The 26,964-nt window shown below is 41.9% G+C and overlaps 1 protein-coding gene across 1 annotated transcript in view; it reads left to right on the forward strand.

Annotated features, from left to right (window-relative positions):
• The first annotated feature begins 406 nt into the window (after window positions 1-406).
• Window positions 407-26,964, forward strand: part of EIF3F (eukaryotic translation initiation factor 3 subunit F) — a 58,206-nt gene continuing 31,648 nt past the window's right edge. The window contains exons 1-3 of the mRNA XM_068110033.2: window positions 407-538; window positions 629-699; window positions 1,767-1,846. Coding sequence (XP_067966134.1) covers window positions 427-538; window positions 629-699; window positions 1,767-1,846 — 263 coding nt within the window. The 5' untranslated portion in view covers window positions 407-426. The remainder of the gene's footprint in view (window positions 539-628; window positions 700-1,766; window positions 1,847-26,964) is intronic.

Genomic DNA, 26,964 nt, shown 5'->3' on the forward strand with positions numbered 1-26,964 from the left:
AAGAACCCCTGATTTAAGGTGTCGTTCTGGAGTGGTCGGCTACATTTTCTCCAAAGTGTGCGTGTTCAGGGGAAGAAGCTCTTCCATAAATCAAGATTTCCAATTTAATCTGTAGTATTTGACTAGATACCCCATTTTTCTACTTTTTGTGTTAATGATTCCATTTTACTTTCCTATATTTCACCAAAAGAGCCGTTACTTGTAATAATTGTTAAAGGCGAGGAAGTATCTGGGCGGTGTATTAAAGAGCGTTGTTAGGTTCATTTCTTGTATGTATAATTTTTAGCACGAGTTTATTGTTGCATTTAGCATTTTATAAATACGATTTGACACTTAACGAAGTTTCTCAAATAAAAATTTTGTTTTGATGACAAGGAAAACGATTTTCCCCATTTTCGTTCATCCTCCGACACGCGTGTTAACAAAATGTCGGTGTTCGGTCCCGCCGTGCGGCTTCATCCCGTCGTGCTTTTCAGCATCATCGACAGTTATGAAAGGCGGAATGAAGACGCCAAAAGGGTTATTGGCACTTTACTTGGTGGGTGGAAACAATCCCGGTGAATTTGGCGCGTTCAACGTGATTGGCGTGTGTGTTTGAAGCGTGTTAAGAGTCAGTCATGTGTTGCAGGTACCGTGGACAAGCAGATTGTAGAGATCACAAACTGCTTCTCTGTTCCTCACAACGAGTCGGAGGATGAGGTGTGTGGTGTGTGGTGTGTGGTGTGTGTGTACACACTGAGCCATCAATCTCTGCTCTCTCCACTGTACTTTCATTCATGATCACACTGTACACACTGTACACGTTATTCATATTGTACTTGGTCCTCACGTCTCTTCCTTTAGCTCTGAAATTGTTGCATTTAGCAACTTCGGCAGTTTTCTTCTTTATAATTATATAAATCGAGATTCGGAAGACACAAGTTCACGAACTGACATCACTCATCAGACATTGTGGAAATAAGTGGACGCGACAAGCAAGGGAATAAACGAACAGGCAAGTAGGAGGTAGGAGTAATACTAATAGTATAGTTAGGGGAATGTGTTAACTGTTAGGGCTAGGAGTTGGGGTTAGGAGTTGGGGCTCGGAGTTGGGGTTAGGAGTTGGGGCTCGGAGTTGGGGCTAGGACTAGGAGTTGGGGCTCGGAGTTGGGGTTAGGAGTTGGGGCTCGGAGTTGGGGTTAGGAGTTGGGGTTAGGAGTTGGGGCTCGGAGTTGGGGTTAGGAGTTGGGGCTCGGAGTTGGGGTTAGGAGTTGGGGTTCTGAGTTGGGGCTAGGAGTTGGGGCTAGGAGTTGGGGCTAGGAGTTGGGGCTCGGAGTTGGGGTTCTGAGTTGGGGCTAGGAGTTGGGGCTAGGAGTTGGGGCTAGGAGTTGGGGCTCGGAGTTGGGGTTAGGAGTTGGGGCTAGGAGTTGGGGTTCTGAGTTGGGGTTCTGAGTTGGGGCGAGGAGTTGGGGCTAGGAGTTGGGCTCTGGAGTTGGGCTCTGGAGTTGGGCTCTGGAGTTGGGGCTCGGAGTTGGGCCTTGGAGTTGGGGCTCAACCTAGGTACAGCCAAAGGCCTTGCATTTAGTTTCTTCAGCCCTGAAATTCCCTCCCTCGGTACCTCCTTCAAACCTCTTTTTGTACTTCTCTTGATTACATCATACGTAAAACAAACAACTAAGATGATCAAACTCGCAAAGAAAGACAAAATGTACCATGACTGGGTCGTGGCATGCATGCGCGGCTGTTCCATTGATGCAACTTGGTGCTTCTCTCTTTTGTGATAACAGGTTGCTGTGGATATGGAGTTTGCCAAGAACATGTTCGAGTTGCACAAAAAAGTGACGTTGAATGAGCATATTGTAGGATGGTAAGCCAATCTAAATGTCTTTCACAATGCATGTGAATTTTGAAATCTGTGTTGCGCTGTTTTTTTATTTTTTATTTCCCTTCACACAAACTTTTGCAATTTGAAATCGATTTACATTTGAAGGATTTGGCTTTTTCTCATTCAGCATCAAATAATGTGGTTAAAACATGCTGTTTAACTGGAAGGATGAATTTTACTAACCGAATAGCCGTGATAACCACTGGGTAACCAAGTGAGGCCACGTTTCGGGCTTGAAGGGGAAGTGATTCCTCGGAAGAATGTTGCTTCATCTTCTTTTCCATGATGGATAGCATAACTCCCTCCCCTTCCACATCCGGGTAATCTCATGATGGAAAGCATACCCCCCTCAACATCCAGGTGATCCCATGATGGATAGCATACCCCCCTCAACATCCAGGTGATCCCATGATGGATAGCATACCCCCCTCATCATCTGGGTGATCCCATGATAGATAGCATACGCTCTGCTCCCTCAACATCCAGGTGATCCCATGATGGATAGTGTACCCCCCTTCAACATCCAGGTGATCCCATGATGGATAGCATACCCCCCTCATCATCTGCGTGATCCCATGATAGATAGCATACGCTCTGCTCCCTCAACATCCAGGTGATCCCATGATGGATAGTGTACCCCCTTCAACATCCGGTTGATCTAATGATGGATAGCATACCCCCCTCATCATCTGGGTGATACCATGATGGATAGCATACGCTCTGCTCCCTCAACATCCAGGTGATCCCATGATGGATAGCATACCCCCCTCAACATCCAGGTGATCCCATGATGGATAGCATACCCCCCTCATCATCTGGGTGATCCCATGATAGATAGTATACGCTCTGCTCCCTCAACATCCAGGCGATCCCATGATGGATAGCATACCCCCCTCATCATCTGGGTGATCCCATGATGGATAGCATACGCTCTGCTCCCTCAACATCCAGGTGATCCCATGATGGATAGCATATCCTCTTCCCCCTCAACATCTGGGTGATCCCATGATGGATAGCATATCCTCTACTCCCTCAACATCCAGGTGATCCCATGATGGATAGCATATCCTCTTACCCCTCAACATCTGGGTGATCCCATGATGGATAGCATACCTTCCCACCACCCCTCAACGGATGGTGGAGAAAATTAATTGTCTTAATTTTTCCATTGACAGACTGATTCTAGTCTTTGAAAGACCATTGTTCCAGAATGAATAAATCTATAGTGTGTGTCATCCTTCATAGCCTCCATGTCATGTTGTGCTAACTGTCCTAGAAGAACTGTAGTTAGGACACATCATCTAAAAGTGTGCACATATGGCAAACTAATGAAACCACAGGAGCACATGCTTCCCATGATTTTATTTATTTATTTTTATTTTGAGAACAAAGGCTCAGAGGTCTGACGGTTTGACCAGTGTGGATTTCATTTGGACACATTTGTTGGAAAGTCATGGTAGGGATTGGGAGAATGTAGAAGAAGTCAGTTGGGAAGATAAGGGAGAAGAGTGTGGGAAATTGCATGAAGGGGGCTAGATGGTGGGTATGGCTGAGGCAAGTCTGTCAAGGTTGGAAGACTTTTACCGTGGCTTTCTTCAGTCTTGCAGCCATTTATATGGCACTCGCCCCAGCCATTCTCACAATGTCATCAGCTCCTTCTTCACTTCGCCCCTCTCCCTTATGTCTACCCATGCTTCGGCCCACTCCCCTCCATCACCCCCGCCACCTGCCGGCAACATCACTGCATTACTCCCAAGTGAAAGCTTAAGCCTTGTCAAATATGTTCTGCTGACTCCCAATTGAAGGCCACTCTGTAGTCAAAACATTGGTTCTCTGAGCCTTTGTCCAGAGATGAATATACAAGTTTAAAAAGAAAAAGAACAAGAACACATACATTCAAAGTACACCGCCCCCATGCCAAATAATTAAATATCCTACAGCGTGGCATTGCCGGGGTGCCTTCAGCGCCGGCAATACCGCAGTGCAGCTCATTGAGACTGCATTGGGAGGGAGAGGTGTCCACTAATTGATTGATTAATTGTATAATTAAAATCAATAAAAGATTATCACAAAATATTTTCATAATCAATTGGCTAATAGCATAACTAAACCACTAGTGCTTCATCCGAAGATGTATCTTTTAGAAATTTAATTAAATAAGTCATTTATAAAAAATTAAATAATTAATTGATTACTCAATAAATAATTAATCGATTAATCAATAAATAATTAATGGATGAAATGATTAATCAATAAATCAAAAATATCCTTGATAGCCACATCACTTGGTCACTTTCATGTCCAAATATTAGCTTCCCAGCTCAAAAGGTGCCTGAGATATTGGCCAAATGAGAAAGAAAATAAATAAATGATTAATAATGAAAATAAATAAATAATAAATAATCATAAAAAAATCAAATTATTAATCAATTTGGTCAGAGAACACACAAACTACCACTATTTTGTCAGAATCTGTAACTTTAAAAAAAAAAAAAGTTTTTTCATTAATCGAATAATTAAATAATTAATCGATTAATTGATGAATTAATAAATCAAAAATAGCCTTTGCAGCCAAATCACCTGGTCATTGGCATGTCCAAATAACAGCTTCCTAACTCAAAAGGTGCCTGAGTTAATGGTCAGAAGAGAAAGGAAACTTGATTAATTAAATAAGTACTTAATTAATCGCTAATAATTAAATAACTCCTCAATTTATTGATTAATCAAAAAACAAAAAATACCGTTTTTGACAAAGCACTTTCTCACTATTGTGCCAAAATTTCAGCTTCCTAGCTCAAAGGATGGCTGAGATATCGCCCGGACAACCAAACAAACAAGAAAGAAAGCAAGAAAACAAGAAAACAAACAAGTACACATACATTCAAAGTACACCGCCCCATGCCAAATAATTAAATAGGCTGCAGCGCGGCATTGCCGGGGCGCCTCCGGCGCCCGGCAATACTGCAGTGCAGCTCATTGAGGCTGCATTGGGAGGGAGAGGTGTACACTAATTGATTGATTAATTGTATAATTAAAATCAATAAAAGATTATCACAAAATATTTTCATAATCAATTGGCTAATCGCATAACTAAACCACTAGTGCTTCATCCGAAGATGTATCTTTTAGAAATTTAATTAAATAGGTCATTTATAAAAAATTAAATATTTAATTGATTACTCAATAAATAATTAATCGTTTAATCAATAAATAATTAATAGATGAAATGATTAATCAATAAATCAAAAATATCCTTGATAGCCACATCACTTGGTCACTCATGTCCAAATATTAGCTTCCCAGCTCAAAAGGTGCCTGAGATATTGGCCAAATGAGAAAGAAAATAAATAAATGATTAATAATGAAAATAAATAAATAATAATCATAAAAAAATTAAATTATTAATCAATTTGGTCAGAGAACACATAAACTACCACTATTTCATCAGAATCTGTAACTTTAAAAAAAAATTTTTTTTTGTCATTAATCGAATAATTAAATAATTAATCGATTAATTGATTAATTAATAAATCAAAAATATCCTTTGCAGCCAAATCACCTGGTCATTGGCATGTCCAAATATCAGCTTCCTAACTCAAAAGGTGCCTGAGTTAATGGTCAGAAGAGAAAGGAAATTTGATTAATTAAATAAGTACTTAATTAATCGCTAATAATTAAATAACTCCTCAATTTATTGATTAATCAAAAAAAAAAATACCGTTTTTGACAAAGGACTTGCTCACTATTGTGCCGAAATTGCAGCTTCCTAGCTCAAGGGATGGCTGAGATATCGTCCGGACAACCAAGAAAGAAAACAAACAAACAAACAAACAAGAAAGAAAACAAGTAAAGATACATTCAAAGTACACCGCCCCCATGCCAAATAATTAAATATCCGACAGCGTGGCATTGCCGGGGCACCTCCAGCGCCTGGCAATACCGCAGTGCAGCTCATAGAGGCTGCATTGGGAGGGAGAGGTGTGCAATAATTGATTGATTAATTGCATAATTAAAATTAATAAAAGATTATCATAAAATATTTTCTTGATCAATTGGCTAATCGCATAACTAAACCACTCGTGTTTCATCCGAAGATGTATCTTTTCGAAATTTAATTCAATGTCATTTATAAAAAATTAAATAACTAATTGATTACTCAATAAATAATTAATCGATTAATCAATAAATAATTAATAGATGAAATGATTAATCAACAACAACACAACAACATGCATTTTAAAAGGCCATTTTCCCTGCTAGAGCGGGGGTTAGCCTTGCGGTCCCCATGACAATCTTCTCCATTTTGCCCTATTTTCTGCATCTCTCCTTGTTAACCCCCTTGCCCGCATTTCTTCTTCCACCATCTTTAGCCAAGTCTTTCTCGGTCTTCCCCGTCTTCTACTTCCTTCTACATTCATTTCCATCACTCTTCTCAACCAGTCACTTTCATCCTTCCTCAACACATGACCAAACCATCTCAACCTGTTCCTCTTCACAGCATCAATCACAGGCTCTATTCCCATCATCTTTCGCAATTCATCATTTGTCTTCCTCTCTCTCAACGATACTCCGCACATCCGTCGAACCATTCGCATTTCCACCCTTTCCAACCTTCGTTGCTCCTCTACGTTCATTACCCATGTCTCGCTCCCATAAATCATAACACTTCTCACACATGCAGCATACACCTTTCCCTTCAGCTTCAACGACACTCCCCTCATCATCAGCACGCCACTCAATTCCCGAAACTTCTTCCATGCACATCTCACTCGAGCAACCGTTGCCGAGTCCGATCCACCTTCTCCATTCAGCATGTCTCCGAGGTAGCAAAATGTTTTCACACCTTCCAGCTTCACGCCGTCTCCAAGATCCAACTCAACATTTCCTCCATCTGCAGCTCCCTCTGTGCACACCTTACATTTGAATGTAGCTGCCACACTGGTTAATGACCCTCTCAGACCACTACATTTTTGATGAACCCACTCAGCGCACATTGTACACTGAATGGAGTTCACTCCGACACCCTTCCTACACACAGCACAGGGCCACTTCCCAGTTCTTTCTACCTCACCACATGCTTTACCACTTGCCATCACCTTCGTCTTTCCGATATTCACCTTCAGACCTTTTGTCTCCATACATTCCTTCCACGTGTTCATCTTTTCCTTCAGTCCATCCATACTTTCCGCAATCAACACCAGATCATCTGCATACAACAACTCCCACGGTAAACCCTCCTTTACGTTCTGAGCCAGCACCTCCATCACAGCTACAAATAGTAGTGGACTTAGTACCGACCCCTGATGCACTCCCACCTTCACCTCAAACTCACCACTGTTCCCGTCCTTTGTCCTTACAGCTGTGCGCGCTCTTTTGTACATTGCCATCACTACTCTGATCAACCATTCCTCCACTCCTAACTTCCTCAATGCCCATGTCAATACTTTGCGTGGAACCCGATCGAATGCTTTCTCCAGATCAACAAACCCAAGAAACAACTTCTTCCTCTTCTCCATGTACTTCTCCTGCAACTGCCTCACAATGAAAAGTGCGTCTGTCGTTCCTCTTCCTGGCATAAATCCAAACTGCATTTCGTCCATCTTCACTTTCTTCCTTATCCTCCTCTCCAACACCCTTTCCAATACCTTCATTCCATGCTCCAATAACTTTATCGCTCGGTACGAGCCACACTCCAGAGGGTCACCTTTCCCCTTGTATAGAGGTACGAGGGTACTCAGTTCCCAAACCACTGGAATGCGGCCTTCTTTCACCACCAGATTACAGATCTCTGTCATTCTCTTCACACCCCAACTTCCTGCTGCCTTCAACATATCTCCCACAACTCCCGTCGGTCCTCCCGCTTTTCTACCCTTCATTGCTTTTATCGCTTCCTCAACTTCCTTCTCAGTTATCTTCTCTGCCGGTCCTAAAACTGGGTTACTCTCTATGTTGCCATCCCATTCATTCTCTGTATTCAACAGCATTTCCATATATCTTTTCCATCTTCCTTTAATTCCATCTGGGTCGACAACGATTTGTCCCACTTCATCCTTCAAGCAGCTCACCCCCATCACATCACACCTCTCTTTCGCTATCTGCTTTGCAATCCTGAATACTGCTTTCTGACCCTCTTCCGAATCCAAGCGTTCTCCGAACATTTTCCTACATGCCTCCTGCGCCTTTGCTACCTCTTTCTTTGCAGCCTTCCTGGCTGCCTTATAACTTTCATGCTCTGCTGTTTCTGCTCCCGTACCCTTCGCCTTCTGCCACTCCTTGAACTTCTTCCTCTTCTCGTCAATCCTCTTTCCAACTTCATCATCCCACCACCATGTTTCCGAGTGCCTCGGTGGTCCTTTTGTCCATCCACATACCTCACCAACGGCTCCCAAAAGACTAGCTTTCATTGACATCCAACCACTTTCAAGCTCAACCACATCATCCTCGACCCTACTCAGCCTCTCTTTTAATGCCTCCCTTACTGTCACCTCTTTCAACCTCCACACCTTCATTCTCGGTTGGTAATTCACCCGCCGAGCTCTCCTCGCACCTTTCACCCTGACGTCGCAGACAACCAAGTGGTGCTGTGAAACAGCCTCCTCCCCCGGGATCACCTTTGTGTCTTGGAGGTGCGCCCTATTTCGCCTACGCACCATCAGGTAGTCAACGGTTGTCGTCGACCCACCTGACGTGTATGTAACAAGCTTATTATCCTCTTTCTGGAACTGAGTATTACAAATCAACAAATCAGCTCCATCAGCAAACTCCAAAATCCTTTCACCTTCTCCATTTCTCACACCATATCCGTAACCCCCATGAACTCCGGCAAAACCATCCATACTCCTTCCCACATGTCCATTTAGGTCTCCTCCTACCACAACAACTTCCTCATCTTTCACGTTTTCCATCAGCTTCTCTATCGCACACCAGAACTTGTCCTTCTCTTCATCGCTCCGACCAACCTGCGGAGCATATCCCGAGATGACGTTCACCAAGAGCTTTCCAATCATCATTTTCACCATCATCAACCTATCACTCACTCTAGTCACACTCACCACACTGTCTACAAACTCCTCAGAAAACAGGACACCAACACCATTCACGCCCTCCAGGCACCCTTGCCACACAAACTTGTATTTCTGTCCCTGCCTACCCTTCACCATTCTCACACCACTTCCCTTCCATCTCGTCTCTTGCACACAACATATGTCCACTCTTCTTCTGACCAATACTTCCACCACTTCTCCTGATCTCCCTGTCATTGTCCCTACATTCCATGTCCCAAACCTCAGAAACCGATCTCCACTTCGGGCTGTACCCTGCCCACATGTAGTTGTAATTGTCATGGTTCTCTTTTTGAGGCAATGTTTTTTTATGGCCGGATGCCCTTCCTGACGCCAACCCTCTTAGTCGCCTCCTACGACACGCAGGGATACGGCGTACCTATTCTTATCCAGGGTACACACTGGGAAACGTTTAAAACATGGAAATCCTGGGGGGGGGGGGGGGGATCACCGCTGCGGTTTAAACATATTTAAATAAATATTTAAACAAAACCATGAAAACAATGCGGGAAAAGTCTCTAAGTGAGAACGTGGATTTGAGAAAGCAGCTGCAGAGGTGAAAGAACAAACGAGAATATAGGGGGCGGGGCACAAGTCGAGACGAGGAGGCCGCACGAGACACCAGGCCGCACGAGGCGCGGACAAAGAAACGACTGATTACACACAAATTTGCAACAACTACAAAACCAAAACCAAATAGAAACACACAATAACACATACACAACAAAATACGCAGCGGAAATTTGACAAAGAAACAAACGGGAAAACACTCAAACTTTGATGCCGTGGAGAGATCAAAGCAAGCCCCGTCGCTCGAGGGACCGGAAGCAGTACTAATCAGTACTAACCGGAAGCAGATGAAATGATTAATCAATAAATCAAAAATATCCTTGATAGCCACATCACTTGGTCACTCATGTCCAAATATTAGCTTCCCAGCTCAAAAGGTGCCTGAGATATTGGCCAAATGAGAAAGAAAATAAATAAATGATTAATAATGAAAATAAATAAATAATAATCATAAAAAATTAAATTATTAATCAATTTGGTCAGAGAACACATGAATTACCACTATTTCATCAGAATCTGTAACTTTAAAAAAAAAAATTTTTTTGTCATTAATCGAATAATTAAATAATTAATCGATTAATTGATTAATTAATAAATCAAAAATATCCTTTGCAGCCAAATCACCTGGTCATTGGCATGTCCAAATATCAGCTTCCTAACTCAAAAGGTGCCTGAGTTAATGGTCAGAAGAGAAAGGAAATTTAATTAATTAAATAAGTACTTAATTAATCGCTAATAATTAAATAACTCCTCAATTTATTGATTAATCAAAAAAATATATATACCGTTTTTGACAAAGCACTTTCTCACTATTGTGCCAAAATTTCAGCTTCCTAGCTCAAAGGATGGCTGAGATATCGCCCGGACAACCAAGAAAGAAAACAAACAAACAAGAAAGAAAGAAACCAGAGTGAAAACTGAGTACTCTCTTTCAGCGTGCGTCACTGCCGAGCCCCCTTTGGTGCCCGGCAATGACGATTTGCAATGCCTGGAGATGGCATAGGAAAGGAGCGGTGTACAACAAGTACACATACATTCAAAGTACACCGCCCCCATGCCAAATAATTAAATATGCTACAGCGCGGCATTGCCGGGGCGCCTCTGGCGCCCGGCAATACCGCAGTGCAGCTCATAGAGACTGTATTGGGAGGGAGAGGTGCACAATGCACTTTGGCGTCCGTTGATGCTGCACTGTGTGCATTGTGTACAAATGCACTTCTGAGGTAAATGTGCACAAATAATACTTCTGAGAGTGACATCGGCGGGCAACTAAAGTGCCCGCCGATGTCACCATGTGGCACCTTGAAACAGAATTGGGAGGGGCTGTTGTACAAAAAAGACCATAACGATTTGGTATTATATTTATTGAAATGACGTAAGTTGGCAAATTGTCCACATTTTCAATGCATAGCAAAATGACTCATATGTTCACCCATAGAGCATAATAACAGGAGTGAAACAATTACAGATAACAGGTAACAATGTAGCAAACACAGATAACAGGTAACAGCATACGCAATACCTCTTAGTAGGTATTGGAGGAACATACTGCTATTGGAGGAATCTACCAAACCTCTCTCTAGCATGCAAAAATGGTCATAAATTCAAACAATTCCAGAACCATGGTAGTATCATCAAGAATCACAGACTGTGTTTCGAAACATTTTTGTTTTAGAGCAACTTCTCTCTGTCCATCATGTACAATATTGGTATAACCACATTCAGTTTCTTAATCCTCTTCAAACATTTACTTTCTACATAACTCACAACCCTTTACTTTCCACATAACAACAACTATATAACTGGTAGAAAATCATACTGATGTAGCTTTGTGGTCACCATGAAAAATAGTAAAGCAACGAAAAACAAATGTAAAGGGAAATGAAGAACCCAATAGGATATGGTCTTGTTGTCCTCCATTTATATATTATGTAACTGCTTTGAAAGCTTGTTGGTACAACCACATTCACTTTCTTACTCCTCTTCAAACATTCACTTTGTCTTTCCTTGCTGTAACTCCTTCACTGGTAGAAAATCGCACTGATATAGCTTTGTGGTCACTATAAAAATTAGTGAAGCAACTAGAAACAAATGTAAAGGGAAATTTCGAATCCAATAGGATATGGTCTAGTTGTCCTCCATTTATATGTGTCATGGCTTTCAAAGCTTGAACAGACCCAGTACTTTCACAAATGTACTTCAAATGATCTTCCTTATGTGTAAGACCTGAGAGAGTATCCATATTGAAGTCACCCATTATAATCTTTGCATTTGAATTGCATTCAGTTGCTCCAATGAAGTTCGTAAGATCTGCGAGATCACTTCTTTCATATTTTGGGTGAAGGTAGAGGAACATAATTAAGGCTACATTTAACTTACATATGATTATTTGACCTTTTCCTGAAGCTAGTTTAAAGCCTGAGCATGAAAGCCAAACTAAATCTGTATTCTTTTTCTTGTAAATGACTAATCCCATTGATTTCGACGAAACATCGATTCTTTCAACTATTTCGAAATCTTCAAGTGCAATCATTGAATTGTCTACATCAGGTCCTAGTTTGGTCTCAGCTATGCACAATAAATCAGAAAACCCTAAATTATTATCTTTTCTTCAACATTCAAGATGATCAGCATCTTGCAAACCGTTAATATTGATATATGAAACCTTGTAATCAGTTAACACCATATCATCCTTTGAGCACTCGAATGCCTTCTCATCCCAAAATTTGGGTGAACATTCATGAACAGCAGATGCTTCCAGTCGAGCTAATTCTTGTTTTACAGATGGATGACAATAAATATAACCTCTTTGAAAATTCTTCAGAAACACACCTTCTAAAGTTATTGACCGACTGACAGCAACAAAGAAACAACCATGTTGTCTTGTAAAACTTTGACATTTTGTTGTGTAGTCGACCATAACTCTGTCTCTCGTGATTCCTTGTGCTGCATTGCAGGTAATGGCATATGGAAGTACTAATGGATATTGAGTCCGCCGAAAACTTACTCTCTCTGTTGATTTTTTCCATGTTACAATCTCCTTCAATGGCTTTATCGGTACTGCATACCTGTCTAGGCTACACTTAGCGTTGCAGATACTTCTTGTCATGACACCGGTATCATCATCAAACCTACACCAAACAATGCTATTTTTGGTATCCACATCAACTACATAACCAAATGTGCCATTAGTTAGCTTGTCAACTTTATTGATGTTGCTTGTAATTTTAATAGGTGCACCACTCTTTAGGTGAAGAAGATTTGGAAGACCCTTGAGTTGTGTTTCGTTAGCTTTGCTGAGATCAGGCATAACATAACTTTTCTTACTTGGAATATCTTTTGCTGGTAAAATATACGAATCTCCATGTAGCCTCTGAATCTGTTCATCATTAAAAGCATCCTTGACCTGATGTGTTTTTGCAATCAAAACTTGCTTCCTATCTTTGTACCAAGCATTTTCATTTCTCGTTGGACATTCCTTAACCCGAGATTTGAGGACCTCTATGTCTTCATATGTTACTTCGTCCCTACCTATACGTGTCTGAAGTTCAGAGAAAGCAATGTCATCTTTAGATCTCATTTTCTGAGTTAGCATATACATTCTGATGTATCGTTTCCATGTATTCACAGCTGTAAAATTTGCACGTGCTCTGATTGTAGGTGTTTCAAATATTCGCTTGTCTAGAACAGGTGGTAGTTGTAATAAATCACCAGTTATTATTATGCTCAAACCTGCAAACGGTCCATCTTGTTTTCCAAGAATCTGTTCCAACCTTTGATTTATCTTGAAAAACAAATTACTTCCCACCATACTTATTTCATCAAGAATTATTATCTTTACTTGCAAGAAGTCGTTTGCAAGCTTGGCCTCACTTGAAAAGCTCAGAAGTCGTTCAAAGTTTTCACCACCCATCATTTTCAACTTCCCATGGATTGTATCCCCTGATTTCAGGTGCTTGGCTGCAGCAGCTGTTGGTGACATGACCAATAGGAGCTCCTTGTTTAGATCTACACCTGATCTAAACCTGATCTACACCTGATCCCCTGCGCATCGTAAGAGCGTGACCAAGGGTTGGCGTCAGGAAGGGCATCTGGCCATAAAAACATTGCCTCAAACAGGGAACCATGATTGTCATGGGGCCCGCAAGGCTAACCCCTGCCCTAGCGGGGAAAAAATGGCCTTAAAACGATCATTCATTCATTCATTGTTCCAACCTTTGATTTATCTTGAAAAACAAATTACTTCCCACCATACTTATTTCATCAAGAATTATTATCTTTACTTGCAAGAAGTCGTTTGCAAGCTTGGCCTCACTTGAAAAGCTCAGAAGTCGTTCAAAGTTTTCACCACCCATCATTTTCAACTTCCCATGGATTGTATCCCCTGATTTCAGGTGCTTGGCTGCAGCAGCTGTTGGTGACATGACCAATAGGAGCTCCTTGTTTAGATCTACACCTAATTTCATGTGTTTCACCCACAGTGCTTGAATGAGTGTATTGATCAGGTACGTTTTTCCAGTCCCAGGATCACCACTGATCTACAAGCTGAACTGTTGATCATCTGGCATCTCAATCAAGTCATCAAATATTTTACGTTGTTGCTGATTTAAAGAGTTGATGTTTTTGTTTAGCTTTCGTCTTTCTTCAATATTGACTGATTTTCCATCATAAATCCTTGATGCCTTTTTCATAAAATCAAGAATTTCCTCATTTGTTGTTGTTTCTTCTTCAACATATTCACTTGGTTCCTCTACTTCATCATCGTCAGTCATATCAAAATTCTCAAGCTCAACCAAGAGGTCCTTATTTGATTCAAATTCCTTCCGCTTATTATCAACCTCTTCATGAACATCTCGGTATTTACTAACAATGCTGTTATAATCATGTATTTCAGCAACTTCATTTCGGAAGGGACAGAAAAGCATCATTAGTGCCTTCATGTAAGAACTCTCATCATCACTGCTAAGGAAGTATCTTATGATCACCCTTCTCTTTCGCTTTCTGAGTGTCCCCATGTTGTTCATTAAGACAAGAATGCCAGCATGTGATTCACATTTTTCATCCTCAACATCAGAATTATCATCTTCCGGAATATTGTCCAAGTTATTGTCTTTCTTGTTACCCCGATTATAAATGTCATAGTCACTTGTGAACTCTGCCAAGGTCAATTTGTCAAGTGATGCTGGCCTGTTTTCATAATATTGCACGATATTTGGGTAGAATATGTCGTCATTGTCACCAAGATCTTCAATGTTTCCTTTTAGCAGGCCGTCTCTTTTAGCAGGTGGAGCAGTGTTTATAAACTTCTGTTTCCTTGAGAAGGCACACATTTTGTATCCAAAAAGACGGTATATGAGTTCCTGGAGTGACACTTCTCTTGTATCATCAAGTACCTTCCCCAGCTTCTTAAGTTTCACATCTTTTGAGTCTCCACTTCGAGATGATTGCTCCTCAATTGCTTGAAGCAACTTGCTTTGTCCAGTCTCGGCTTTCAGTATATACCCACAGCAATACTCTGCAACACTGTAAGGATCACTAACAGCTTGAAAGTCCATATTTGCATTGTCTGCTTCTAATAGGCTTGGATTGAAGTTATTAATGAAAACATCTTGGCATGAGCGTTTGTAAAAAACTTGTAACTTTCTTTTGGTAACAGTCGACCTTAGAGCCTCTAGGTAGACCTCATATGGCATGCCTAACCTATCCAACGTTTCAGGAAAACTCATGGCTAAGAACTTTGAGCGACATTCAGAACCATATGTTTGTCTCAAGATGTATTTCTTTATCTTGGTGGCATTGACTTTAGCTGTCTTTATATTTTCAACAGGTGTATCTTTGGAAAATGCCTCGAGCACTGTTGTCCTCATTATGGGATATTTGGGGAAACCAAAGCGACATACTGGTAAAAGGAGCTCCTCACCTTTCTCTTTTCCATCTAGTGCACCATGACCTTCTGTCTCTTTTATTGTTATTAATTTCCGACCTTTCTTCTCGCAGGTAAAACTATGGTTATGTGTTTGGTATTTTGCTATTAGATTATTAATACCAGCGTTGTCTGATTTAGTTTCCTTAGTTGTCTTAATTATGCTGTCAATGAAGGTTAGGAAACTCTCTTTTGAGGACTCACTGTTCACATCAACAGCTGGTGGAGGATTACCTGCCTCATCAGCCAACCAGAGCACACAATGGGCATACGCACTTCCTCTTTGCTGAAATTCAATTCTGTAAAAATAGTCAACTACCTTGTACTTTCCTAAGCTACTAGGTTTCTGTAATGCCTGCAAAAGTGTTCTAAACCTTGCATCGAAATGGTGGACAACATCTACTGGGTATTTCTTGAGAAGCATATACTTCTGTTTTTTGCTCAAGCCTTCAACTTCCTGGGTTGCCACATGTTTATTCTTTTCCTTTTCTAATAATGCCTTCATTAGTTCTATCCAGTTGAGCTCATTTGCACTCTTTGTGTAAAAGATATGAGGAGACCCCAATTGACGAAGCATGGCAAAAAGCTTTTTCTTATTCTCTTGGAAATAGGGTGCTGTACCTCTCACATTTTTAAAAGCCTTAAAGCCCAAGTCTGTTCTTTCCATGTATGCCCTGTCCATGTCCTTGATAGATTGCTTTGTATATTTAGTTCTATCCATTTTGGTCTTTCTGAAGAATGTTACACGCGATCTCTTTATTTCAAGTGCTTCTTTGACATGATATAAGAAGCAAATATACAAATAATCATTAATGTATCGGCGGTCTATTCCATTAAGCCTTTGTTTGATGTAATTGCTAAACATAACCCCTTTGTCTACATATGTTGATAAGTAGCCTCCAATACCATGAGGAAACAAATGAGGGAAAGCTTTTTCCTCAATGTTAACAACATCTTTCCAGTTTACAAATTTACCTTCTGCAGTCGGTGCCAATACAACTTTCTTCCAAGGTGTTGAATAATTATTTTCAGGTGTAGTTGTCCGCTCATGAGTCAGAATTAACTCTGCCACCAAGTCAGTAGCTCCATTTGCTCTATCAGTTTTAGTGTTGAATGTCTCTAACATTGTGTCCTCGTTAATTTCTGTAATAAAATCAGGAATATTGGCATCACTGCTTCTTTGTTCCTGCTGGCTTCCTTGAGATGGGCTTCTTTCTGCAGCATCTGTGTTCTCTTCACCATTTTGAATAATACCTTCATCCTCATCAGTTTTACCTCCTGAGGCATCTTGGGCATCTCTATTAGCAAGTGCTTGTGTGATAAAGTCATCCAACCTTCCTCCATCAAATACTTCTTCTTTGAAAAGAGGATTATGCAGTTTGAAGTAATTGAAATATTCTAGAACTTTGCTCTTCGATATCACCTCCTCTACGACACTGCCTTTGTAGTTTGGCTTTCGTTTCAGGGAGATTGGTATAAATTCCTGATTCCGGGGCAATATTTTCTCCATTGACTGCTTCACATCAGCTTCAACTGTTATCATTGGCCCCCGCACTTTGAAGTCTGGTGATCTTGGCAAGTGAGCAATTCTGATGAAGGGAATGATCAGTTTCAATAAGAAGGCCTCGCATTTGTAAAGTTTCATAGACTCATTTTGAAATTTGTTTGGCAGATTGGATATAATGAACTCAAAGGCTTTCTCATTGCAATTTGGAACTCCACCTTTTTTTATTGTATCCTTACATGCCTTGCATACGTAATAATTGCCATCCATGGATACAGTCTGATCATTGATTGTCAGCTTACTTAGCTGTTCTCCATGGAAAGTTGTCTTTGCTCCCTCAAATATTATTTTAGTCATGCTGGACTTTGGGCGATATCGGCACTCTGACACACATATGTAATTCATTGAAGTGTTTTCAATAAGCTTTTCTTTGCAAAATTCAAAGCCTAATAACCTCTGATGTTGATTCCGATCTCTCTGTCTTTCAAGTCTTTTTCTCTTTTCTACCTCAGTTTCTGCAGCTATCCGTTTTTGATCACGAGATTTTTGTTCTTCTAATCTTTGACTTTTCTCTACCTCAGTTTCTGCAGCTATCCGTTTTTGATCACAAGATTTTTGTTCTTCTAATCTTTGACTTTTCTCTACCTCAGTTTCTGCAGCTATCCGTTTTTGATCACAAGATTTTTTTTTTTTTTTTTTTTTTTTTTTTTTGTTGTATACAAGATCGAGGCTCGTGAAAGAGCAAACATTAATTACACAGAAAGACAAACCGACACATAAAACATATAACATAGGGAGCGGTAGACAAGATGGGGAGAGAGGGGGAAGGACACTAACACAACATTTGAGAGCAGGGACCGAGAGACATGGAGACATCGAGAGATCTGAGAGAGGGCGAGGGCTTTGGGGGGGGGGGGGGCGTGGGAAGGGGGCAGTGGGAGAGGTATAAAACATATGGACACTGCCAGGACTTCCAGGAAAGAAGTTGGAATTTCAAACAAGGTGGATCTGGGGTGAATTAGCGGGGGTAGAAAAGTTCAAGGTTTTGGATGGGGGAAGATAAGAGATGGTGGTGAACAGCTGTTTTAAAGACCTGGAGGGAGGAGTGGGATTGAAGGGAGTGAGGGAGTTTGTTCCAGAGGCGGGAGAAAAGAGGAATGAAAGAGTGAAGGTGAGCGGAGAGCTGAGATTTCGGCAGTTTAACCATCAGAGGGTTGCTGGCAGATCTTGTGCGACCTGTAGGAATATTTGGGGGACAGAGCACAGAGAGAGCTGGGGGTGCAAGGCCGGAGAGGAGTCGGTAGAAGACAGAAAGACCACCTACCTGCCTGCGGTGAGTGAGTGAAAGGCCCTCAGAGATAGCTTCATCGCGGGAGATTCCAATAATTCAGAAAGCTTTGGTTTCAACAGCGTGAAGCCGAGCTAGGTGTGAGGCAGGAGCACCGGCCCATAGGGGAGAACAGTATTCCATTGAGCTGCGGATGAAAGCCTTGTATGTGGTGAGGAGCTCAGGTGTGCCGAGGAAGGACTTCGCACGACGGAGGATGCCCAGTCGGCGACTGGCTTTGGAGGCCAGCTTGGAAATGTGGTTTTCCCAAGAAAGATCATGGCAGATAGTGAGACCCAAAATCTTGAGCGACAGAACTTCTTGGAGAGGATTGTTGAGAAAGTAGATGGGAGGGTTGTCCAGTCGATCTTTTCGGAGAGACATAGTAAGAGTGTGAGATTTGTCAGGATTGAAAGACATGTTCCACTTGTTTGACCAGTCTGTGATTTTGTCCAGGTCTTCAGAGAGTGAGGAGGCAGCAGACTGCCGATCTGAGGGAAGAGGAATGGAGCGGCAGAGAGTGGAGTCATCAGCAAAGAGATAGAGAGGATTTTCGAGAGAGTCAGAGAGATCATTGATGAAGACCAGAAAAAGCACGGGGCCCAGAACACTGCCTTGGGGAACTCCAGCCTGAACAGGAAGAGGAGATGAGAGAAACCCATTCAGGGCCACACGTTGACGACGACTAGAGAGGAAGTCCGCCAGCCATGCGTGGAGATTTCCATGGATACCAAAGGAGGAGAGTTTGGTGAGCAGAGCGGGGTGCCAGACTGTGTCGAAGGCACGTGATATGTCGAGGGAGACAGCTCTAATTTCCTGTTTGGCATTGAGGACCTCCATCCATTGTTGAGACAGCAGAAGCAGCATGTCCAGAGTAGAGTGACCTGGTCTGAAACCAAATTGATGATCAGAGATCAAGCCATTGGAGAAGAGGAAAGATTTCATATCAGAAGCAATGATGGATTCCATGACTTTGCTGATAATTGGGAGAAGGCTGATTGGTCTGTAGTTGCTAGGATCTGTTTTTGCACCTTTTTTGTGCAAAGCGGTGATGTTGGCTGATTTCCAAGCAGATGGCAGTTGACCTTGAGCAAAAGAGAGGGTGAAGAGAACAGAGAGAGGGTGAGATAGAGCAGCAGAGCAGGATTTTAGGACCCGTGGGCTGATGCCGTCGGGTCCAGTTGCAGAATCAGAGTCGAGGGTTGACAGAAACTTTTCCACCTTGTCAGGAGGAAAGGACACGGAGTCCAGGAGCAGCAGGGTACGACTGGGTATGGTGGGTACAGAGAGGGATGGGTTTGGGACACAAGATTTAGAGGCAAACACAGAGTTGAGGCATTCAGCTTTTTCACGTGCGGAGTCAGCTGTGTAGCCGTTTGAGGTAAGGGAGGGGATGGAGGGGGAACAAACACCAGAAACGGATTTGACCAGACGCCACCAGGATTTGGAAGAGGGAGACAGATAAGAGAGTTCGGTCTTGAGAACGGAGAGATATTGTTTCCTGGCTCTCCTGAGGGTGGACACACACTTGTTTCGGGCTTTGTGAAAGGAAATGAGATTTCCTTCCGTTGGATTTGCTTTCCAGGAGACGAAGGCAAGTTGTTTCTGGGCAACAGCCTCACCACAAGATTCCGTGTACCATGGACGGGAGGAAGGGTATGACAACTGAAGACGAGATGGGATAAATCTGTGCATGAGAGAGAGCAATTTACTTTGGAAGAATTCCCAGGATGAGTTGATGTCAGAGGTGGTAGAGATGGGAGACCAGTCCAGATGATTGATGGCTGCTTGAAGACCGTGCCAGTTGGCCTGAGTGAAATGCCAGACTCGTCGACGCTGAGCAGGCTCCCTGAGGATGGTCAGAGAGATGTCCACTTTAACAAGGACATGATCAGATGATCCGATCGGAGCAGAAGAAGAGCAGCAGACATTTTCAGGGAAGTTAGTCATAACCAAGTCCAGAAGAGAAGATGTTCCGTTGACTGAGATCCGGGTCGGGAAATTGACAGATTGTGTCAGTCCCAGTGAGTCACAGAAGTCCTTTGCTGAGGAGCCATGGCTGGTGAGAGAGGTACCCACACCCAGCCAACTGGCATGATGACAGTTGAAATCACCACATATGAGGAAGAGAGAGTTGGGATGAGTAGATAGAAGTTGGTCCATATCATCAGACAGCGAGATGTAGATGGAGTCATCACTGTTTGGTGGACGGTACAACACACATATGAACAAGAGGTGGGAGCGAAGGGGAAGCCGTAGCCAGAGGTATTCCTGGGGGTGAGGTGGAGAGAGTGCAGTGCAGGGCGAGTGAGGAAGAGAGTTTTTGATAAAGATAGCAACCCCGCCTCCAGGACGAGGCTCAGGTCTATCATACCGGAGGAGGGAGTAGCCCGGGAGAGATACTATGGAATCAGAGACATCATAAAGGAGGAAAGTTTCTGTTAAGCAGATCACGTCTGGTTTGACAGAAGCAACCTGTATGGAGAGATCAGTTAAGTTTGAACGAAGGCCCCGGATGTTTGAGGTCCATACCGTTAATGAAGAGGAAGGGGGAGCATCAGATACAGAACAGGGGGGAGGAGGGGTAGGGTAAGATGTGGAAGAGGTGGAAGAGGTAGGGAGAGCTGTTGAAGGTGTGTCAGAGATTTCAGAATAGCTCGGAGAAAGGGAAGGATGGGGCGGACAAAAGGTTTGATGGTGATTGGGTGAGCCACAATGAGGTGTTATTTGAGGAGGGGGAAGAGCGAGGCAGAAGGTTGGGGGAGATGGAGGTGAGAGTTTGAAGGGGGAAGAAGCGGGGAGGACGCTTTGAGGAGGGGGAGTGAGAGGGGGGAAATTGAGAAGCAATGAGGGTGGGGAGATTTGAAGGGGAGGGGTGAGGGGGGAGTTTGGGAGGGAAGGGACAAGGGGAGGGATTTGAAAGGGATGGGATATGGGGGAGATTTGGAGGGGAGGGGTGAGGCAGGAGTCTAGGAGGGGAGGGGCGAGGGGGCGTCTTGGCGGGGAGGGGTGAGGGGGTAGTTTAGGAGGGAGGGGGCAAGGGGGGAGATTTGAAAGGGATGGGTGATGGGGAAGATTTGGAGGGGAGGGGTGATGGGGAAGATTTGGTGGGGAGGAGTTTTGGGGAAGATTTGGAGGGGAGGGGTGAGATTGGATTTTTGAAAGTGTACGATTTATGGGAAACGAACATTTATTGCAAAATGAGTTTCTTGTGACCTTCGAGTTAAAAATACGTTTAAGGACGCTGGATGGAGGATGGAGTGCAGGAGAGTTTAGGGAATGTAGAAAAAAGGCACTATAGGAGATGGATATTTTTTTTGGGATGAATTGATTTGGTGAGCAAGTCAAAAGCAGCCTTTTAAAGAAGAAGAAGAAAAAGGTGTTATAAAATATGACGGAATACATAACTTGAGGGGAAAGTGTAAACATTGAAGGTTAATGAGTGAAAACTATCTGGGGAAATGAGGGAGAAACACGTGGTCGAAGAACGAACGAACGAATAAGAATGAATAAACGAATGAGAACAGAGAAGGAAATGTTTTTTTTTTTTTTTTTTTTTTTTTTAGTTGAGATTTACACAAGGAAGTAGGCTATGGGTGAAAAGACTGGGAATACAGAGAACGAAAGTTATTGGATCACAAACGACGGACCACTGAGAGAAAAACAAAGCCTCAAGGTTGTACAGTGCACACTGTACAAGGCCTTGCTCGCGACACGGCAAACAGACGATCAATTTATGAAAGATAAACACCGAGAAACAACCAAAGTTGCACACAATAACTTCACGCACCGAAAGATAAATACAGTTTCGACAAAATGCAATTGTGAACAGACTTAACTTCGAAAAACGTGGAGACCGTGTGGAGCTTCGAAAATCCCTGCCGCCGTCTCCAAGATCTCGCGAGATCTCGATTGTTCTTCTAATCTTTGACTTTTTTCTACCTCAGTTTCTGCAGCTATCCGTTTTTGATCACAAGATTTTTGTTCTTCTAATCTTTGACTTTTCTCTACCTCAGTTTCTGCAGCTATCCGTTTTTGATCACGAGATTTTTGTTCTTCTAATCTTTGACTTTTCTCTACCTCAGTTTCTGCAGCTATCCGTTTTTGATTACGAGATTTTTGTTCTTCTAATCTTTGACTTTTCTCTACCTCAGTTTCTGCAGCTATCCGTTTTTGATCACGAGATTTTTGTTCTTCTAATCTTTGACTTTTCTCTACCTCAGTTTCTGCAGCTATCCGTTTTTGATCACGAGATTTTTGTTCTTCTAATCTTTGACTTTTCTCTACCTCAGTTTCTGCAGCTATCCGTTTTTGATTACGAGATTTTTGTTCTTCTAATCTTTGACTTTTCTCTACCTCAGTTTCTGCAGCTATCCGTTTTTGATCACGAGATTTTTGTTCTTCTAATCTTTGACTTTTCTCTACCTCAGTTTCTGCAGCTATCCGTTTTTGATTACGAGATTTTTGTTCTTCTAATCTTTGACTTTTCTCTACCTCAGTTTCTGCAGCTATCCGTTTTTGATCACGAGATTTTTGTTCTTCTAATCTTTGAATTTTCTCTACCTCCGTTTCTGTAGCTATCAGTTTTTGATTACGAGATTTTTGTTTTTTAAATCTTGTTTCCATTTCCTCCACTGTTTCCTCACTTCTTGACTTCCTTTTCCGAGTAGCTTCCTTAGATTGTTTGTAATATTCCTTGTTCATTCCATACTTTTCTCGAAGGCTCAAATATTTTGAGGTATTTGGGGAAGATTGGCTATTCAAGTATTCTTGACTTAATTTACAATCACCTTTATCTTCAGAAGAGGTTAATCTGGATATTTTTGGTCTACCCCTTGTACTGCCTTTAAAACCAGAAATATGTGTGTGATCAGCCATCTCTTTAGTTAAATCGGGAATGAAAGTTGTATGGAAAGTCTCTCCGTAAGTGAAGGAGCTCAAACAATGAAGCTCGTGCAACACCGGATGTCCGCACTTCATGTGGCAGCGGTTCAAACTTGCATTGAGAGAACGAATCGGCGCCAAACTCAGACCTGATCTTCACTTTCTTTTCAGAATCTAAAATATAAACGGTGAATAAAAACATTCCATTAACACCAAACTTTCAGGAACCATAAGTTATCTGTACAAAACAAACATCACGGACCGGGTCTGCGTACAAAACAAACACCACGTACCGGGTCAGGTACCCTGATCCTGGAGTCAAATGACTATGCAATTCATTGTTCTGACTCTTAGGGAGAACTTCCTGGACTGAGCACGTTTCCTCAATCGCTCGTGGTGTGAATATCAGGTGGTTTGCTTTGTCATCTTCACCGAAGAGCTATCTCGTTCTGCTGCACCACACGGTACTGTGAGAATGCCAGTGACTAAGCTGAGTGTGGGGGGGGGGGGGGGGGGGGGGGATTTGACGAGAGAGTGAGGGGAGATTTGTAATCGCATCATTTGAACTTCTGAGGTGAATGTGTCGGCCTATAAAAAAAGCATTTCTGACGTGAATGTGTATAAAATCATTTCTGAGGTGAATGTGTAGGCCTATAACAAAAGCATTTCTGACGTGAATGTGTATAAAAGCATTTCTGATGTGTCATCTTTACAGATCATTTCTTTACAGGTGTGCTTCGTCAACTGTTAAGGTGAAATAAATTTACCTAATTGAAGACAATTATTGCAGGAAACCCCTTTTCCGTAGTCGATGACAAGCCTGCGTCTTGGCTGCAGTCTCACAATTTCCCACAATATCCTCGCGTGTTTCAGTCACGAGCTTCACCATGGCTACGACTGGGTGGTGTCATTAATGTCCTTTCCGGCGTCATGTGCATCAGCGTTTTGCCTCCCTCCGTGGCGAGTTGTAATCGATTTGCGTTTCCATGTTTAATGCCTGAGCCGAAGGCTGCGTTATCCAAAATATGGTGAATGAGAACGGCACTTGGTCGAACGACCCCCGCCAGGCTAAACAGTTTATGTTTGTATGCACTGATAGACGAGATCTGGATTCGGACCTAAACCAAAATCGAATCGGCTTGTTCTTGTCACCGAACCAACTCATCCACCTCGTTTAGACATAACTCATCCATAATTTTTTTAATATCATGTTATATATCGCTTTTGGTCCGATCTCTCAATGGTGAAGAATTACTTCAGAAATTAAATAATACTTGTATCCGAATCCATATCCACATCTTCACCAAAATCGCATCGATTCTGTCTTGTCACACACCCAACCTGTCCATCAATTTTCGTCCAAATCCGTCCATAACGTTTTTGAGATATCGTGTTTATCGATATCTATCGATTTTAGCCCGACAACTCAATGGTGAAAAATCACTTTAAAATTATCTGATCCGTATCCGGATTCGAAACGTCATCAAAATTGAATCACTTCTTCCATGTCAGACATCCAACCTCTCCACCAAGTTTGTCTGAATCCGTCCACAACTTTTTTAAATGTCCTGCTATGTATCGTTTTTGGCCCTATCTCCCAATGGTGGAGAATCATAAAAAAAATTCGACCAGCCGGATCCGAATCCGGATCTTCACCAAATTCTAATCATTTCGTCCTTGTCACATATGCTACCTCTCCTCCAAATTTCGTCCGAATCCATCCACACCTTTTTGAGATATCTTGTTCACAGACAAACAGACAGACATACATGGGCAAAAACACAACCTCTATCCACCTTCGGTGGCAGGGGTATATATGGCAGCCACATGGAGACGGAATTGGGAGGGAGAGGAGTACAATAATTGATTGATTAATTGTGAAATTAAAATATATAAATGATCATAAAATATTTTCTTAATCAATTGGCTAATAGCATACCTAAAGCACTAGTGCTTCATCCGAAGATGTATCTTTTAGAAATTTAATTAAATAAGTCATTTATAAAAAATTAAATAATTAATTGATTGCTCAATAAATAATTAATCGATTAATCAATAAATAATTAATAGATGAAATGATTAATCAATAAATCAAAAATATCCTTGATAGCCACATCACTTGGTCACTCATGTCCAAATATTAGCTTCCCAGCTCAAAAGGTGCCTGAGATATTGGCCAAATGAGAAAGAAAATAAATAAATGATTAATAATGAAAATAAATAAATAATAATCATAAAAAAATTAAATTATTAATCAATTTGGTCAGAGAACACATAAACTACCACTATTTCATCAGAATCTGTAACTTAAAAAAAAAAATTTTTTTTGTCATTAATCGAATAATTAAATAATTAATCGATTAATTGATTAATTAATAAATCAAAAATATACTTTGCAGCCAAATCACCTGGTCATTGGCATGTCCAAATGTCAGCTTCCTAACTCAAAAGGTGCCTGAGTTAATGGTCAGAAGAGAAAGGAAATTCGATTAATTAAATAAGTACTTAATTAATCGCTAATAATAAAATAACTCCTCAATTTATTGATTAATCAAAAAAAAAAATACTGTTTTTGACAAAGGACTTGCTCACTATTGTGCCGAAATTTCAGCTTCCTAGCTCAAAGGATGGCTGAGATATCGCCCGGACAAACAAACAAGAAAGAAAACAAGTACACATACATTCAAAGTACACCGCCCCATGCCAAATATTTAAATATGCTGCAGCGCCTCCGGCGCCCGGCAATACCGCAGTGCAGCTCATTGAGGCTGCATTGGGAGGGAGAGGTGTACACTAATTGATTGATTAATTGTATAATTAAAATCAATAAAAGATTATCACAAAATATTTTCATAATCAATTGGCTAATCGCATAACTAAACCACTAGTGCTTCATCCGAAGATGTATCTTTTAGAAATCTAATTAAATAAGTCATTTATAAAAAATTAAAAAATTAATTGATTACTCAATAAATAATTAATCGATTAATCAATAAATAATTAATAGATGAAATGATTAATCAATAAATCAAAAATATCCTTGATAGCCACATCACTTGGTCACTCATGTCCAAATATTAGCTTCCCAGCTCAAAAGGTGCCTGAGATATTGGCCAAATGAGAAACAACATGCATTTTAAGGCCATTTTCCCTGCTAGAGTGGGGGTTAGCCTTGCGGTCCCCATGACAATCTTCTCCATTTTGCCCTATTTTCTGCATCTCTCCTTGTTAACCCCCTTGCCCGCATTTCTTCTTCCACCATCTTTAGCCAAGTCTTTCTCGGTCTTCCCCGTCCTCTACTTCCTTCTACATCAATTTCCATCACTCTTCTCAACCAGTCACTTTCATCCTTCCTCAACACATGACCAAACCATCTCAGCCTGTTCCTCTCCACAGCATCAATCACAGGCAATATTCCCATCATCCTTCGCAATTCATCATTTGTCCTCCTCTCCCCCAACGACACTCCGCACACCCACCGAACCACCCGCACCTCCACCCCCTCCAGCCCTCGCCGCCGCCCCACGTTCACCACCCATGTCTCGCTCCCACAAACCACAACACCCCTCACACATGCAGCACACACCCCTCCCCCCAGCCTCAGCGACACTCCCCTCCTCGTCAGCACGCCACTCAGTTCCCGAAACTTCCTCCATGCACATCCCACTCCTGCAACCGCCGCCGAGTCTGATCCACCCTCTCCACCCAGCATGTCTCCGAGGTAGCAAAATGTCTTCACACCCTCCAGCCCCACGCCGTCTCCAAGATCCAACTCAACACCTCCTCCATCTGCAGCTCCCCCTGCGCACACCCCACATTTGAATGTAGCTG

The sequence above is a fragment of the Myxine glutinosa genome, chromosome 3, assembly GCF_964187855.1.
Source record: "Myxine glutinosa chromosome 3, kmMyxGlut1.1, whole genome shotgun sequence".
In the NCBI taxonomy this organism is placed as follows: domain Eukaryota; kingdom Metazoa; phylum Chordata; class Myxini; order Myxiniformes; family Myxinidae; genus Myxine; species Myxine glutinosa.